The sequence below is a fragment of the Moschus berezovskii genome, chromosome 10 (genome assembly GCF_049115385.1).
Source record: "Moschus berezovskii isolate FMDL1 chromosome 10, NW_MosBer_1.0, whole genome shotgun sequence".
Lineage (NCBI taxonomy): Eukaryota > Metazoa > Chordata > Mammalia > Artiodactyla > Moschidae > Moschus > Moschus berezovskii.
Window position 1 is genome coordinate 32,855,256 of NC_142469.1, and position 19,720 is coordinate 32,874,975.

The following is a 19,720-nucleotide window of genomic DNA, read 5'->3' on the forward strand; positions in this document are numbered from 1 at the left end:
TGGTTAGCCATTCCCTTCTCCAGGGTATCTTCCTGACCCAGGGATTGAACCCACTTCTCCCACATTGCAGGCAGATTTTTTACAATCTGAGCCACCCTGTCTCCACCCATAATGCCCCTAAATCCATGTTGTAACTATAAACTTTATCCCTTGTTAGTCTCATACCCAAAATTCCTCGAAGGAATAGTTTAAAATTCAAACCCTGGCAAAGGGTTTGACTTAAGGTTACCTGATCGTTTGTTGATTAAGTGAACCAGCTGTTTATGTAAGGCTCTGGGTAGCCATTGGAAAATGCTCTAGAATTTCTGGTTGTGAATTATTGTTAGTAGCTGATAATGAGAAAAACTGGCTTTTAAGAAAAATTCAGCATTCACTAAAGGAAAAGTCAAGGCAAAGACTGGATTCAGGTTCTGAAAAGCCAGTTTAGTTTACTCCATATAACTCAAGTGAAGAGTTTTGCTATTACAGTAACCTAATTACAATGTAAAGAGAGTTACTCCTACCATGTGTCTATAATGTTGCATTCCTTCAAGAGTCCCAGATAAAATTTGGAGGCAGTTTTGGGGGGAAAAAAGGAAAACATGAAGAAGAGTATTTTTACTGAATCCTTTTACTTTCTTAGTCTTCACAATCCAGTAGGGCACTTGACACCCACCACTCAGTAGCAGCCAAAATTCCTCTGAAAACATAACTCATCACAATAACAATTATTCTGCTTGGAACCTCTCAGTGACTTCTTACCTTACTCACAATAAAATGGAAAATTATTATTATGAACAAGATTCGATGTGATTGTCCCAGCTAGATCTCTGATCATTTCTCTTCCTACTCTCCTATATCGGCCGCTCCAGCCACTCTGGTCTCCATGCTCTTCTTTGAATATAGCTATATTGCTCCCCTTTCAGGGTTGTGGGACATATTTTTCCTCTGCAGGAAAATTCTTCTCCCTAGTAGCCTACTTTTGTTGAAGCATCTTTCCAAATGGTGCTCATTCAAAAAGGTATACCACTGTTCCTCTTCAAAAAAAAAAAGAAAAAAAGGCCACTTCCCATTTCCTCATACTCTAATCCTCTAAACCTAACTTTGTATCTTTTTCTGACTCTCATTATCATCTGACTTTATATACACATATATATATACACACAATATATGTATTCAAATATAATGCATACATATAAACATATTCATTAAGACTTTAAAATGGACTTTTCTCTAGCCTTAAAAAAATTTAAGCCATAGCAGTCAGAGAACATAAGCAGCTATTTACAAACTGAAAGCTTTTTAAGTTAACTGTTCTCAGAAAAATTAGGAAATAAATGCAAGATGAGACATACTTCCTTTGGAGAAATAAAGGAATAGACAAGTGAAGAGAGACTTGAGTACAATCTACTCATTCCCCCTACCTTTTGTAGTTGAAGACAGAAGATTTGCTTACAGTTGCATTATGCAGAAACTACTAATTATAGAATAACTGGAATCCACTTATTCATCCCAACACAATGCCCCTTCATAACATGTTAATTCCTACCTATTTTTTTCTTAAAGTTTCACAATATATAATATTCCTGATATAGCCTCCCTCAAAACAGAAAAATAATTAATGTGCATTTACTCAGATCAACAAATGTCACACTTAGAAAACTGAAGATTTTATATAGTCAGATTTTGATTGTTTCAAAAATATAGTAATATATGCTATCATTATTTTTTTTGAACGTCCACTCTTGTCCAAGCACTTTGGCTCAGTTTCTTCACAATAAGTTGGCAAGGTAGATTTTACTAGTTCCATTTTTCAAATGAGGTAAATGAAATTCAGTGTGTCACAGCACGTTGCAATGTCACAACCTGAAGGAGTCAGAGACAGAATTCAGACCAAAGTCACCCGTGCTAGCACCCTTCCATTGTCTCTTGTTTCATTCCTCTCTGTAGATAACAATGGAAAACTCTGATAGTCATTAGTGTAATTGAACTTATCTGTTTATGTGAAATTTTCCATGATGTACTGTGACTGGGGTTCCAGGTCGACCTCTGCCACTCTAAAGAAACAAGGTGACAGTGATGAGGTATGTTGGGTATGTTGGAATGCATTGTTATGAAAGAAACACGTCCTTATTTACTTAACTGAGACCAAGAATACATCAATCCTGGCCACAGAGAGTTACAAAAGCATGTAAATTTTGGATCATCTCTACACAAGTAAGGCATGAGGGGGAAGAACAAAACATAAGATGAAAATGAAGCATTTGCATTTGTTTGCTCGTTTTGCTAGGAACAGGCATCTTCAAAAGCTTTACAATTATAATTAACTATTGTGCATTCTCTGGCTTTGAGACGGCATAAAAACATTTAAAAGCAAGAGAAAAGCCCATTGTAAGGGCTTAGGAAGTAAAAAGTAAGTCATTTAATTTTTCTTTCATCTGATGTTAATTTATGCAGAAGCTAATAACATATTTGTGGCTCAGAGCTGCTTATTGTGGAGAGGATTTCTCTCTCAGCCAGTCTTTCCTGTGATCCTACCAGATAGAGCCATCATTTCCCGGCCTATGACACTTTCTCAGAGAAAGGCAGTATACTGATAAGTTCACACTCTATGGACACACTTAATTGCAAATCCTCTGGGTACCAATGATATAAAATGTCTTAACTCTTCTCTAGCTGTTGCTAACAAAATAGCAAACATATTGGAGGAGCGCATGAGGAGGAAATTGGATATGTGGGTGCATAGTCAGGTGGAAAATAAAGGAGTATTGTTGACTACTGAAGGAGAAAAATGTCAAGGGAAGGAGAGTCTTCATATAAGAAACATGGGTTACTTTTATATCCAAGAAGGATATAATTAAATTGTTGTACCTTTTATAAATGAAAAACTTAATTTCTCTGCTGCCAGATCACCTAGAGAATAGATGGTAGTACTTGAAGAAATGCAGGGATCTTCAGAAGTTGATATTTTAAATAAATTAACCATGAATAAAGTAAGTCCCATAATGACAGCTTAAAGGTCTAATTCATAAAAATGTTATTAAAGTACATTATTTATACCTGCTTTTTGTGAATTTCTGTTCTTATTCATGACTCTTTCAGTGTATGGCCATAATCGCAGGAAGAGTGTATAATGGAAACATTAATCAATCTGAACTAAAGCAAGGATACTGTATCACCACAATAAAATCCCAGCTATATTAATATAAAGGGTAGAATTTATTACACAAGGTAATTCTCTTTAAAAAAAAAGTGAAAAGAGTGTCTTCCATATTATGGCCTCAAATACCTACTTTCATTCCCAAGTTTAATATAAGATGAACTAATTGGCATGAACTTTTTAATAAAATATTTATTCATCTACATTATGAAACTTAGAGACTCAGATACTAAGTTGGATACTAAATTGTGATCTTATCATGACTATGGCATTGATTTTTAAGATAGGCTAAGAAATATTCACAGTTAGCCTGTGTGTTAATTAACTCCTTTTCCAACACGTGGTATCCGATGGTAATGTTTATTAGCAAATGCCAATTCAATTGTCTGGCATATGTATCTATTTAGATAAGATGGAAAATTTCCTGCAACATAAAATTTCCCCCAGAGAAGCTGAAAGTACTGATACTTAAATCAGAAGTATCTTTATTCAGAATTTTAAACATGATTTACATATTTAATATGGATAAACCTTTAGGAAAAAGCAAAGTAGAATTCCTTTGGTTTATTTCTGACTCTAGAACTATCAAAATCTGACTTCTTGACTTTCTACTTCTGATTAGATGAGCTGTAATGGTACACTGTAGATACATTTAGACAGAGTGTGAATATATTTCTCCCTACCACACTAACTTATCTCTAAGAGTCATGAAAGAGGTTCTTTATAAATTATACTTCTGACACTGAAAGAAAGTGTTGTCTTTGATCTTGTAGGTAAAAAATCTCTATACCTAAGGGAATGAATTAATTCCTGTATTTAATAAGATGCAGTCATTAGTAGGCAACTTAAGCATTCATACTAGAACTACACATTGAATTTCTTCAGCATAGTAACAATCTCATAATAGTTCTGGGTAATGAAAATCTTTGAATGCCTGGCATTTATACTTAAGTTGAGGAGACAAATTACAAACAGAAAGGTATTTCAAATATAAGGTAAATTGCATTACTAACTGAAGATAAATATCAGTCAGTTTCTGACATTAACTGTGCTTATAGCTGCCTCAAACCTAAAAGTACTGAATATTCCATTTTAACAACTGTGTGCTTCTACATGACTTTGTTATTTGAAATGAGAGCACTTACCAGAAAAATGTCCAGGGATGTATAGTTGTTACATGGTTATCACTGGCCACCATTTGAGTTTCCTTCTGCTCCTCAGACCAAGGTTTTCTCAGATCTCTGAAAGAGAACTCTTCCATGAAGAAGTCTAGAGGCCCCACAAACTGTCAAACCATTCTATGTGTCAGTTAGATTTACTGCAACCTCTGGGTAAAAAGATAGTCTGAGCACACTGATTGATACAGCCACTCAGAAAGGGCAGTGGAAGTTATGTCCCCAGTACAGTGCCAAACAAATGTCACCAGACTCCAAATGTCTGTTGACAAGAGGCAGATTTGAAAATCAGTAAAATCAAAATAGATATCATTAATGGCCTACTGTGGGCTTCCCTGGTGACTCAGGCAGTAAAGAATTTGCTCACAGTGTAGGAGACCTGGGTTTGATCCCTGGGTTGGAAAGATCCTCTGGAAAAGGGAATGGCTACCCACCCCAGTATTCTTGCCTGGAGAATTCCATGGACAGAAGAGCCTGGTGAGCTACAGTCCATGGGGTCACAAAGAGTCAGACACAACTGAGTGACTAACACACACACAATGGCCTAATGTATTATTTCTAAGGATGAAATGAAAACAAAAAATAATTCTTTTAGCTTACCTACAAAATTGTTCCTCTGAAATTATATTTTAATTTCCAGTATTAATATCTTACTTTAGGCACTAGACAGACAATTGTCTGGTGCAGAAAGCTTGAACTATCTTTTTCACTTTTTGTAAAGAATATTAGCAGCCTACCATTGCATGCACTTGCTGTGAGCCAGCCACTGTGCATAATGTTTTGTAAACATTATCTAACTTTAAAGGAAGTACTGTTATTTTACAAAAGAGGAAAATAAGGCTTAGTGAGATTAAATCACTTGCTCAAAGTCACAAAACTATCTGGAGGCAGAATTAGCTTTAACAGTAATCCTTCATTCAAAACTTGATTTTCCTTTTGTACTAAATTTTCCTAAAGGGAATATTTTAAATTTCTTCTCTAGAAAAAGAAGAAGAAAAGAAGAAAGCTGAGAAGAAAGTGACTTCTGAAACAAAAAAGAAAGGTAAGCAGTTTTAAAGCTAACATATCTTAATTAGCATCCATTTGTAATGTTACTGTTAAAGCTGTTGTTTTCTAGCAAAGAAATTCCCTTAACAATTTTATTTTTATTGTTTTTAACAAACAAATATAAATATTCCAAATAAAGTTGAGACTGATAATTTTTAAAAGAAAATCCAAGCCTAAACACTCTTAAAATGTGTTACTGATTATTTTTTTCCTTCCTTAGTAATGATACTCAATTCTACTTCATTACTTTCCTTGATTATATATATATATATATATATATGTGTGAATATTACTACTCAATTTAGTTTAATAAAACGAATTATTGAATATATGGGAAAGAAGCTAGTTGATTGGTTTCCTAGTTTGTTCTTTTTGAATGACATTTTCAAATAGTGCATCTGCAGTCCCAAGTGATCTCAAGACTTTTCTGAGCTTTTGACATGTTTGTGTTGGCCTGATAACCCAGAGGACATTCAATATACCCCTTTTAATATCCTTTAGAAAAACTGTTGCATTATATCATAATTAACAATGCTATCTATTATCTGTACAATCATGAGAGATTATTTTTTTGACTTAATGAAAACTTGTTCCTTCCCTGAAGGGAAAGCACACCAAAACTACTGTTTTGTTACAGAGGTGCTAGTTCACTCATATTTGACATGACAATTGACTCTAATTTAGAAACACTCTATACAAGATGAATTGGATGTTAACAGCAGTAAACCATGCCCTGAAATAGATGATAATTAAACAAATGTTTATAATTTTCTCATTTTACTGCCAGAAAAAGAGGATGTCAAAATGAAAACTGAGAAGGAAACTGCCGTGGATGTGAAAAAAAAAGGTATTGTACTTTCTTTGCTTCCTTGGATTATGTTCAGGATGCTTGTTAATGAAGGAATCTTGGGGCAGTGTAAACAGATTTAATATAGGTACACAAATCTGTCCATGTACAGGATGTCAAAGCAAAAAATGCTCAGGACAAGGTTAAACAGATAAGACTTTATTCAAAGTTATTGCAATAGGAGAGAGGGACCAGAACTCAATGTGAACTCCGTTTCACCGAAACCAAAGCAAGAGAGTTTTTAAGAGCTGGAAAGGGTGGGAGGATTGTAAGCCATCTGTGTTTGCTGATTGAGCTTACTCAGAGCAGAGTGAACTTTCTCTTATTTTCAAGTCAAGAGAGTAGTTCTGCAACTTGGAGCAAGGCACCCAAGGGAATTAGGTCCCTACCCTCCTACAGAACCTGGAGATGGATGTACTATTTTTCTTGATGATTATATTTCAAAGAAGTGGCTCCCACATCTCTGAAAAAAGCACTCTGGGTTGTAAAACTGAAAGAAGGCTTTTAAGAAGATTTATGTCTTGAAAAAGCAGAGAAAAAATTTACAATTACAAGTTTTCTAAAGTAAATGCTGCCAGGAAAGAAAGGTCAGGAGCCTAAGGACCAGAAGGTGCCTGTCTAAGTTTAGTGAAGCTGAGGAGAACTTTAAGGCCATCTTTGTCAAGACATACTGAAACTGAGAAGAGCTACATACTATAAAACCTTGCAAAGCTGAGAAGTGAAGAACACAAAGATAAGAATGCATTCCATTAAGAAACAGTGTTGTTCAACAGTGTAGATTTTTGCTTTAAATTTAGTTCCGCTTTTACTCTTTTTCAAACTTGAATATCTGCTTTTATTCAAGTTAAGCTTAAATCTAGGTGAAAAAGATACTAGTCTCAAGTATTATTGTTTGGTGTAAGTATTTTCACCCCAAATATTTCCTCCACTATTGTCAGTGATGCTTGAAATTCCACCATTAGAGAAACTCCATTTCTTTGAATTATGAAAGAATTGTCCTCTATTAAAATGCAAATCTCATAGGGCCTTTGTGCTTGGGGTAACAAACAAATTCCTCTGGGCTATATTAACACAAAGCGAATGAGATTTCCTGATCTTCCCTGTGTGATAATAAGCTGAAAACAATGCCACTGAAAATGAGTCAGTAGGTAAGCTTAAATGAAGGTGAAATTGAAGCTCCAAGGTAGGACATGGTGTGGGGACAGTAGACTCAGCTGGATGCCATTAGTGAAGACTTCTCTTGGGAAATAAAAGTGTTGGTTGGGAAAAAAATGTGGTAAAGGAGAAACAGGAGAACATAGGATGACAAACTAGACATTGATTACTAAGAGTAAGTAGTAAATAAGTAGCAAATAGAAATTACAGAAAACCTCTACATTGTGCTGTAAGTAGAATTAAAAATGTAAAATACATTAATGCCTGGCTTATGAAATAATCCGGGAAGAGATAGTCATGTGTTCTCTGATTTGGGGACGTCACTGCCAATTACTTTGAACTTGAATTATTATTATTATATTAATTTTATTATTGAGCATTCATTTATCTTGTTTTATTTAAAGCATTCTTTATTCTCCTAGTGAAATATGTATCTTATTGTTGCAGGAAGGGGGACCCCTTCCAGGGCCCGAAACTGGGTTCCTGTCTAACACTCGGAAATGAATTGTCCAAGGAGACACATGTGCTGACAAAGCAAGAGATTTAATTGGGAAAGGGCACCGGGCGGAGAGCAGGAGGGTGAGGAAACCCAGGAGAACTGCTCTGATACATGGCTTGCAGTCTTGGGTTTTATGGTGATGGGATTAGTTTCTGGGTTGTCTTTAGCCAATCATTCTGACTCAAGTCCTTCCTGGTGGTGCATGCCTTGTTCAGCCAAGATGGATGCCAGCGAGAAGGATTCTGGGAGGTGGTCGGACATGTGCTGTCTCCTTTTGACCTTTCCCGAATTCTTCCAGTTGGTGGAGGCTTATTAGTTCCCTGTTCCTTACCAGAACCTCCTGTCGTAAAACAATTCAAGCAAATCGTTACTATGGTGCCTGGCCAGAGTGGGTGGTTTCAATGAGTGTGCTTCCCCTAACATTATCCTAAGAAAGGGAAAAACATAGTTCTCACTACATGATGATACTGAGAGTTGATTGCTTGGATCACTGTATCTGTGACAGCTATATGATTGAGTGCTAAAGAGAAACAAGGTTTTACCTGGGCCATCAGTTTTACTGAAGTGTTTGCAGAGGAAAGTTTTGAATTAGAATTGTCAAAGTCTTTATCACAGGTGTGAAAAAGCAAAATCCTGAAAAATGCTTTCAGCAAAATTCAATGGTGTGTATATGGTGGTAGTTTTGATTTGAATTTTGTTTTTGAAGGGAAAGGCACCACACTTTTCTGTTCAGAGAGTGATGGGAAAGTCTGATACTTCTCTGCTACTGGGAGACCTGTGTTATTAGCACAGCAGTCATGTCAGAGTGAGATTGCGCATCACTGGCAAGAGAACTAACTATGCCAGTATCCTTCCCTGCAAGGCCAGTGCTCATCCACTGAAGCAGGACTCAACCGGGTGACTGCTTAGCATATCTGGGGAGGGCTGCTCAGCAAGTGTGGAAAAATCAAGCTTGTCCCTGGAATCAGTTTTCAGTTTGTTTATATATCATTTTTACATTTAATTACATGAAATACTATTGGCTTTTGCCAATCAGTTCAAATTCCTGATTAAAATATGTACAAGTTATTTGTTTGCAAGATCTTAACTTCCAAATGGCTTCCCAGGTACTTAGTGGGAAAGAATCCTCCTGCCAGTGCAGGAGACCCAGGAAACCCAGGTTCAATCCCTGGGTTGAGAAGATGCCCTGTAAGAGGAAATGGCAACCCACTCCAATATTCTTGCCTAGAAAATTCCATGGACAGAGGAGCTGGTGGGCTACAGTCCATGGGATGACAAAGAGTCAGATGTGACTGAGCAACTGAGCCCTAACACAACTTCTACATACTCAAAATTGTGTTTGTATGTGTGTGTGTGTGAGAGAGAGAGACAGACAGACAGACAGACAGATATTCAATTACTGTTGATCTCCAACTCATGTTTCTTTTTGTACTGTGCTGTTCTTAGTCACTCAGTCATGTCCGACTCTGCAACAGCATGGACTATAGCCTGCCAGGCTCCTCTGTCCATGGGGATTCTCCAGGCAAGAATACTGGAGTGGGTTGCCATGCTCTCCTCCAGGGGATCATCCCAACCCAGGTCTCCCACGTTGCAGGTGGATTCTTTATTGTCTGAGCCACCTGGGAAGCCCATGTTTCTTTTCAGTTTAATAATTCTCCAACTATATTTTCATGTGAGAGAAATATGTTTTAAAAAACAGCCAGTTTGAAGCTAATTATGAAAATAGTAAAAATTTCTAGAGATAACACGAGAAATTGAGAATAACCTAAAATCTTAAAAAGCTGCAATTCATATGTTATTTCTTCCTAAAATAGTTAGAACATGGTAGAACATCTGACAGTGCTATTCTAGTCCCAAATAGTAGCAAATCTGCAAGATGTAAAATATGCCTAGGTGCTTATTTAATACATGGGTTTTATCACAGTACTTTTTATATTTCTATTAACTTTCATATTAGTATGATTATATAGCATATTTATGTTATATTATTATTTTATTTTACTACATTTATATTTTACTATTATATAGATGCAAATGAATTTAAGGCTTAAGTTCTATTGTTTCATAAAAGAGCTTCTAATGCATGAAACTGGTAAATCACCCTTTGTTAGTGATCTATTAGGGAAAAGATAGGTGGGATTTTATAGGATATAAAGTTGCCAGTCCATGAATTGAAACTGGATAACTGATACATTGGGTTTTAGTATAATAATTTCTTGTTTGTATATATTTGAAATTGTCCATGGTGAAAAAACCCAAATATGTCATTCTAAAAATATCGATTGAAATGAAAAAAAAAAATCACCAAGATATTTTTACATTGTTATGAGATATGTTTCACCCTGAAGAAATACTATTTTTAAAAAAGCAAAGAAGAAAGGAAATTAAAAAAATCTTCCTTATGTTTGTATCAGGCTTAAGTGCTAGATATTCATACCACTCTAGTTAATACAAGCAGTAGGGGTTATGTGCAGGGAACTGGATGCACAAAAAATTGTTGCAAGGACCGGAAAAATGGGTTTCAAGAGACTACATTGGATTATGGAGCAACAAGGATTATCACTTGGCCAGGAAACTGCTTTGTTCTTCAAAGCTGCCTCTAGGCCTGTCTTTTCACACCCACAGACTAGATACCGAAAGTGTTGAGGCCAGACTCAGCCACTTACTCACATCAAAGTGACCTTGTTTGCCGAAGCATTCCTGCCTTTTTTCAGTCTCCTATAGGAGCAACTTGGAGAAGGCAATGGCAAACCACTCCAGTACTCTTGCCTAGAAAATCGCATGGACAGAGGAGCCTGGTAGACTGCAATCCATGGGGTCGCTAAGGGTCGGACACAACTGAGCGACTTCACTTTCACTTTTCACTTTCACACATTGGAGAAGGAGATGGCAACCCACTCCAGTGTTCTTGCCTGGAGAATCCCAGGGACGGCGGAGCCTGGTCGGCTGCCATCTATGGGGTCGCACAGAGTCGGACACGACTGAAGCGACTTAGCAGCAGCAGCAGCAGCAGCATAGGAGCATCTAAAGAATAAAATTTAATATGCTGCAAGGGAGTCCAAAAGACAGACTTTTTTTTTTTTTTTGGCATTCCAATTTTTCCAATCGGAAGGAGGGAAGAATGGAAGTTGAAAGAGGCTATCCAATGTGTCTGTAATAAAAATTCTTTCAAAAATATTGTAGGAGATAAAATTCATGTATGAAATGGTTTTGAAGACCTGAATCGTACAATGACTAAACCTATCTTTGAGTTTCCCTAAAAGCTACAAAAGCTCAATCAAACAACATAATAAAATTGGGCAATTTAAGGTGCTCACGAGACACACAAATGTAGTTTGTTCTTTACCTAAACTGTAGCAATGTGATTTTTTTCCCAAGAATTATCTGAATAAAAGTATAAATGATAAAAAGGATCCTGAAAAACCAGACTAAGTTTTCTGAAATAAGCTACTAGAAAAGGATGAATTCACTCATTTATTCTTACATGCATTCCTACAGGAAATAGTCATTAAATGCCTATGATATTGTACCAAGGGCTTAGTATACCAATTAAGCCCTGGCCTAATGGAGCTTACAGTTTGATATGGGAGGCATACATTGACTAAGAAAACATAATGTTCACATGTACAGCACGGGGTAAGGGACTTGGAGGAAACAAATCTGGGGCAGTAACAATGGGAACAATGGGTTCATCGGCATCTCTCAGAGACATTTATTTGAAATCCAGTGTACTGGAAGGACCCAGCCATTGGTGAGGACATCTTTGTGTAATGTGTGAATGTGGTGTGTATATGATAGTGTGTATATGTATGATTTGTGTGAGAGGATGTACAAGGGGTCAGGATATGCAGGGACATATGTACGTGTGTGCTCAGTCATGTCTGACTCTTTGCGAGCCCATGGAGTGTAGACTGCCAAGCTCCTCTGTTCATGGAATTTTCCAGTCAAGAAATACTGGAGTGGATTGCCATTTCCTTCTCCAGGGCATCTTCCTGACCCAGGGATCAAACCCATGTCTCTTAAGTCTCCTGCAATGGAAGGTGGATTCTTTACTACTTGCACTACTTGGTACATGCCTAGGTGTTTGAATTTATTAAAAGTATAATGGGAAACTCTTGAAGGGTACTTACAGTGGAGAGAAATATTTTGATTTGTATTTAATACAGGTCCTTTCCCATTTAGATAATAGGGTTAGAGGGAGAAAAGAGAAGAGGTACACCAGTGAAAAGATGGTGTCATTTATTGAAATGGGAAAGCCTATATGAAAACATCTGTGATGGAAACAACCTAGACTTCAAGTGTGTTGTTTCAGGTATATGTGACACAGCATCATTTGTTTTTTTAAAATTTTATTAATTTATTTTTGGCCACACCATGCAGCATGAAGGATCTTAGTTCCCTGACCAGGGATTGAACTAGTCCTGGCATTGAAGGTGCTGAGCCCTAGCCACTGGACCACCAGGAAATCCCCCCAGATTCCTTTCATTTTCTCAACTTTTGTATCAGGAACTATTTTAAGTATTTTATACATGCTGACTCTGGAGAAGGAAATGGCAACCCACTCCAGTATTCTCATCAAGAGAATCCCTTGGAGAGAGGAGACTAGTGGGCTGCTGTCCATGGGGTCACACAGAGTCAGACACAACTGAAGTGACTTAGCAGCAGCAGCAGCAAACGTACTAACTCATTCAATCTTTGTGAGAAATAAATAAACTCTTATAATAATCCTTTTAAAATGGAAGCACTGAAGACACAGAGGGGCTTTCCAGGTGGCGCAGCGGTAAAGAATCCACCTGTCAATGCAGGGGGTTCCAGGGACATGGGTTTGATCCTTAACAGGAACATCCCCTGAAGTAGGAAATGGCAACCTGCTCCACTATTTTTGCCTGGAAAATTCTCTGGACAGAGGAGTCTGGTGGGCTATTCTTCATGGGGGTTGCAAAGAGTTGGAATTGACTGAGCTACTGAGCACAGCACAGCAAGACAAGAGAGGTTAAGTAACTTGCCTCAGACACACAGATAGTAAATGTCAGGACCAGAACATTAACCCTGGCAGTGTGGCTCCACAGCCCATATACTCCAAACAGTCAGAGAGACAAGTCTGGAATTCAGAGCAGGTAACTGAAGTGAAACCATAAAAACAGCAATCCATATAGATCACAGTTACTGTCCTGGGAACACATGAGATCACCTGGAGAGATTGTGTCAAAAGAAGAAGAGAAGAGAATACAGAATCAAGATCTGGGGAATTCCCAACATCTAGACATTAGAAACGGAGAAGGCAATGGCAAGCCACTCCAGTACTATTGCCTAGAAAATCCCATGGATGGAGGAGCCTGGTAGGCTGCAGTCAGTGGGGTCGCTAAGGGTCGGACACGACTGAGCGACTTCACTTTCACTTTTCACTTTCTGGGCTTCTGTCTATGGAGTCGCACAGAGTCGGACACGACTGAAGTGACTTAGCAGCAGCAGACATTAGAATGGAAAATAAAGTAATAGGGACTGAAAAGAATTGCTGGAGAGGTTAAAAGAAAAGCAAAAGGGTTTGGTAATAGAGACATTTCAGAAATGGATGTTTTAAGAAGTCAAAAATTATCAACTTGGCGAATGTTACTTAGAAGTTGTGATGTGATGACAGAAAAGACAAGTGCAGTGAAAGAATAAATCCAGATTGGAATGGAGATCCAAAAATGAGAAGAAAGTAGGAAATTTCTTTTATATGCATCTGTGTGGCTGTATAAGGAGTAAACAGTCTTCAGTTTTGCTTTGGGGGGTGAATTTAGTGCCTGAAAAACAGATTTGTGAGAGACTACCAGACCACCTGACCTGCCTCTTGAGAAATCTGTATGCAGGTCAGGAAGCAACAGTTAGAACTGGACATGGAACAACAGACTGGTTCCAAATAGGAAAAGGAGTACGTCAACGTTGTATATTGTCACCCTGCTTATTTAACTTATATACAGAGTACATCATGAGGAATGCTGGGCTGGAAGAAGCACAAGCTGGAATCAAAATTGCCGGGAGAAATATCAGTCACCTCAGATATGCAGATGACACCACCCGTATGGCAGAAAGTGATGAGGAACTCGAAAGCCTCTTGATGAAAGTGAAAGAGGAGAGTGAAAAGGTTGGCTTGAAGCTCAACATTCAGAAAACAAAATTCATGGCATCTGGTCCCGTCTCTTCATGGGAAATAGATGGAAAAACAGTGGAAACAGTGTCAGACTGTTATTTTTTTATTTTTTGGGGCTCCAAAATCACTGTGGATGCTGATTTCAGTCATGAAATTAAAAGACTGTTACTCCTTGGAAGGAAAGTTATGACCAACCTAGATAGCATATTAAAAAGCAGAAACATTACTTTGCCAACAAAGGTCCATCTAGTCAAGGCTATGGTTTTTCCCGTGGTCATGTATGGATGTGAGAGTTGGACTATAAAGAAAGCTGATCGCCAAAGAACTGATGCTTTTGAACTGTGGTGTTGGAAAGGACTCTTGAGAGTCCCTTGGACTGCAAGGAGATCCAACCAGTCCATTCTAAAGGAGATCAATCCTGGATGTTCATTGGAAGGACTGATGCTAAAGCTGAAACTCCAATACTTTGGCCACCTCATGCTAAGAGCTGACTCACTGGAAAAGACTCTGATGCTGGGAGGGATTGGGGACGGGAGGAGAAGGGGACGACAGAGAATGAGATGGCTGGATGGCATCACCGACTCGATGGACATGAGTTTGAGTGAGCTCCGGGAGTTGGTGATGGATAGGGAGGCCTTGTGTGCTGTGATTCATAGGGTTGCAAAGAGTCGGACACGACTGAGCGACTGAACTGAACTGAACTGATGCTTAAAGGGATGAGGTATAACTGAAAACATAAGAGATAGATAATTTAGAATTAATTGTTTGATAAGTTCATAGGTAAGAAAAAAAAATCTGCCTTTTATAGAGATAGCACCACAGACATGTAGTAAAAAGTTGCTATTTTCAAATTATGAAGAAGCATTCATCTAGATTTCCTTAGGAAGGAAGTATACATTTGAAAAATATACAAGATAAGATTAGGAGGCTGTTGTGGTAAAACTAAAACTCCAATAATAATACATTCTGAAAAACTCAGTTTTAGAAAATATGTGTTTTTGTCCTTGACGCTTCCTGAATAGCAAAAGGTTAGTTTGTGAAATACAGCAATGTCTTTAAAGAATCATTCATTTCAAGTGGGAGGGGACATGGGCAGACATATGGCTGATTGATGTTGATGTTTGGTAGAAACCAACATAATACTATAAAGCAATTATCCTTCAATTAAAAACAAATAAATTTTTAAAAATCATTCAATTATATTACTCCATTAGAACTTACATTAAAATACCTTTGTGATAATAAGTTAACTAGACCTGATTAATCCAACTTGTGCTGTTTAAATGAAACAATCATATCTATTTCCATAGACTGTTTTCAGTTACTGTATAAGAAAGAAAGAAAAATGTGAAGTCGCTCAGTCGTGTCCGACTCTTTGTGTCCCCATGGACAGTAACCTACTAGGCTCCTCCATCCATGGAATTTTCCAGGCAAGACTACTGAAATAGGTTGACATTTCCTTCTTCAGGGTATCTTTCCCGACCCAGGGATTGAACCCAGGTCTCCCACACTGCAAGCAGACACTTTACCATATGAGCCACCAGGGAAGCCCCATAAGGCAGATGCTATTAAATTCTGAACAAACTAAAACCTTTAGCTATTTGATTTCTCCATAGAGGATCTTCCTTTGTCATTTAGAAACTGCAGAAAATACTTTATAGAGCCTTATAGTTTTGAAAATAGAGTTAAAAGCTATGCCTACCAAACATAGGCTATCATGTTTTACTTTAAGAAACTTTTGTAATATATTTTTCTACCTACCAGAGCTCAAAATAATTTACAGACTGTGACAATATATTTATTTATAATTAAAAATATTTTTTGAGATATTTTTGTGTGTAGATATAGTTGGCAAGATAATATATGGTATCTTTCATATGTGTTCACTGTTAAGTTTCAGTTTAAAAGAGCAACCTTCTATTTTCCAAACTTGTATTTTGAGAAGATTATAGCTTTTATGTTCACTCCATCTTTTTTATATTTGAAAAGCGCTTGATTGTAGAAAGTTATCTTGTATTTGAATTTTGTATGTTGTACATACCCACTTGGGCAAGATTTGACAAATGCATCAGCTTGTCATTATTTGTTAGACAATTTGAAATCTAGAATAACATTTTTTAGGGTTCTATGTATTCTGTGGCAATTTACCAGTTAATATCAATTATCCAGATACTTCACACACTTATGAGTGATATTGGAACAATTATATTAAACTGCAAGGAGATCCAACCAGTCCATCCTAAAGGAGATCTGTCCTGGGTGTTCATTGGAAGGACTGATGTTGAAGCTGAAACTCCAATACTTTGGCCACCTGATGTGAAGAGCTGACCCATTTGAAAAGACCCTGATGCTGGGAAAGATTGAGGGAGGGAGGAGAAGGGGATGAAAGAGGATGAGATGGTTGGATGGCATCACCAACTCAATGGATATGGGTTTGGGTGGACTACGGGAATTGGTGATGGACAGGGAGAACTGGCATGCTGCGGTTCATGGGGTCGCAAAGAGTCGGACACAACTGAGTGTCTGAACTGAACTGAATGTTCTAGATTAACTTATTTTAAAAACTGTTCAGACGAGTAAATAATTGGGACTCTGGCATAAATAGGACCTAATCTAATTAGTAATTCCAAGCCTTGATTTCAGGTTGCTCCAAAATTATAGGGCAACAGTAGATTACTTTTAAGTAAGCTTTTCATTCCCAAATAGATTAGGTTGCAAGTCTGAGTTCAGATGGTGGCAGTTTGACTATATTAAAAACATTAACAATGCTTTAATTGCTTTGAAGTCGAGAGAATCTATTATCCAGTGTTTTGTAATCACAGAAGTCATGTAAGACAATAGTTGCTCATTCTTCTGAGGATGAGTTTTGTACTGAAAAGTCAAAACTGAAAAGTTTTGTACTGAAAAGTCAGCTGACTGGTTACCTCTGATGATCCTAGATTGCCTCTTATATCACATCTGGATTAGCCGGATAGAAGCTAAAATACTTCAGAGGGATTTAACGTCATGACATGCTGTGGGATCTCTGAGATAATCCCCCATGTTCTACCTTTCGTTTGAACAGTACAAAAGTGTGCTTGGGCTCAAAGCAGAAAGGACATAAAGGAGTTTCGGTTTAAAGAAAAGAATTTTAAAATAAATTTTTAAAACTCAGAAAGGGAAAAAGTTCATATTAAAAATTATTCAGGAAAAATTTTATTCAGGCCTGGAAAAAGTAAACTAGTATACAAAGAGACTATTTTTAAATCTTTTTAGTGTTTCTTATGAAGAATCCAGACTACCCTCTCAATGAAGACAGAAATAAAATCAACCCTAAACTTGAGTATGAGGGAGTTGTGTTCTGATCTGTGAAGTTTTTTCAACAAGAAAGATTGAAATACATAAGAAAAAGAATAAATAAGTAGACTATTTCTTCCCTGTATGCATCCATATCATGATATTTAAGTATTTCGTGTACCCATATTAGGTAAATTATTTTGATCGCAGTTTATGTTCAGAATGAATTGTTTTCTGAAGAAACAAGAAACAAAAACAAAATTTAACATTAAGACATTTTTCTCTTCCAAACAACATAAATTAAATTTTAATGAGATTATACAGAGTGGGACAGGAAGTGAAAGGTTAGAAACAGTTTTCTTTTAATATGGGATGATTTTGACTAGTTTATTGGAAAATTACATAGCCTGAGTTTCCCTTGTGATTTTAGCATATAGATGCAAAATGCCCAGTAATTTTTTTTAATCATGCATCCTAAAAATCTACAAGATTTTTCTCTCAGTAAAAGTAAAGCTTAAAACATTTCAAAACGATATCTCACTCAATTCCATCTCTCTTGGAATTCCAAAGGCAGATATTCAAAATAATTTAGTAAGCTGTGCCACTATGAGGGCTTTCCAGGTAGCTCAGTGGTAAAGAATTCATCTCCAATGCTGGAGTCATAGGAGATGTGAGTTCGATCCTTGGGTGGGGAAGATCCCCTCAAGTAGGAAATGGCAACCTGCTCCAGTAATCTTGCTGGGAGAATCCCATAGACAGAGGAACCTGTGGGCTATAGTCCATGGTGTCACAACTGAGCAACTGAACATCCATGAATGTGCTATATAACATAACCATGGTAGGAAATTTACCATATATACCAACTGAAGGACTATTAAAGGCCAGAACACCAAGGAAGCAGGAAATCCTGGAGACCCTCTTAGGATCTTGGCCATCACAAGTGTTCTCATGAATGATCAGGTCACATTAACGAAAGAAGCCATGGAAGACAGAGTACTCTGAATAATAATCCTGGAAGGAATAAATTAGGCATTTGGGATTAACAGATACATACTGTATATAAAGGGCTTCCCAGATGGCACTAGTGGTAAAGAACCCGCCTGCCAATACAGATGTAAGAAATGTGGGTTTGATCCCTGGGTCAGAAAGATCCTCTGGAGGAGGGCATGTCAACCCACTCCAATCTTCTTGTCCAGAGAATTACATGGACAGAGGAGCCTGGCTGGCTAATGTCCATAGGATCGCAGAGTTGGACATGACTGAAGTGAGTTAGCACAGCCAATATGAATTATTTTTATCAAGGCACTTTAAAATGATAGTAATAACAGTTAAATTTATTCACTGTGCTCTCATTTAATCCTTACAACTCTTGAAGTAGGTATTATAAAACCTGTTTTATGGAAAGGGGAACTCAGGGTTGGAGAAGTTGAGTATATTGACTGGGCTTACTAGGAAGTAATGGAGTAAAGGCACTAAGAAATTCACCAGATAAAGCTCACTGTCTTTAACCACTTGACATCTTTTCCAACTCTAGGAAATGCTGATTGTAGATTGCCTTAGTGTCCTTTACTTTTCTTTCTTTCTTTCTTCCCCTTCTTTTTTTTTTATCCTAATTCTCTTGAGATCATATTGCAGATAGGCATTAAGAAAGGAGGAAATAAAGAAGATGTAAGTCTGATTCTTTTTTCTTGTAGAAATTATGTCTTCTTTCCTTCTTTCATTCAACAAATATTTAATCAGTGTTTAACATCTGGAAGGGAAATTTGCTAAATGTTGGAGACATAGCAATATAAAAGATGTGGTGTGTGTGTGCTCAGTTGTATCCGACTCTTTGCGAACCTATGAACTGTAGCCTGTCAGGTTTCTCTGACTGGGAGATTTCCCAGGCAAGAATATTGAAGTAGGTTGCCATTTCCTCCTCCAGGGGGGTCTTCCTGACCCAGGGATAGAACCCACACATCTTGCATTGGCAAGCGGTTTCTTTACCACTGAGCCACCCAGGAAGCCCCAAAAGACATGATACTTGTTCTCAAAGACCTTAGAAAAGAGGCAGATAGACATTTATAAGAGTTTGTGAGTGCTGTCACAGTAGGGCAAATATAAGAACTCACACTGAGTGTAACTATAGAAATTGTGTCTCTTTTAATATGTTGGTACCCGTTAGAGATTTAGAACAGGGATGTCACAGGCTTATGTAATAAGGCATTTGACCTAGATGCATTTATCATATTTTTAAACAGCCAGGAGACTGGAACTCATAAAATTTTAACAGTGGTTTATCACTAGAGATACTTTCACAAATGGCAGACCCTCTGAAATAGAGAATTTATTGGTTTTTGCAAATACAGTTTCAGAGTAAAGTGTTGTTGAGTTCATCTTGACCTAGGGGTCAAATGATATCATTAGGATGAGGTTTATCTCTCTTCATTTTTAGACTGTTTCCTTGACA

General features: G+C 37.4%; 1 protein-coding gene across 12 annotated transcripts in view; it reads left to right on the top strand.

The window, feature by feature from the left end:
- The window catches only part of TRDN (triadin), a 424,466-nt gene that overhangs the window by 206,692 nt on the left and 198,054 nt on the right, over positions 1-19,720 (top strand). For all 12 annotated transcript variants that reach the window (XM_088840567.1, XM_088840568.1, XM_088840571.1 and 9 more), the window contains exons 11-12: positions 5,297-5,356; positions 6,149-6,208. In XM_088840567.1, the coding sequence (XP_088696693.1) occupies positions 5,297-5,356; positions 6,149-6,208 (120 nt within the window). The remainder of the gene's footprint in view (positions 1-5,296; positions 5,357-6,148; positions 6,209-19,720) is intronic.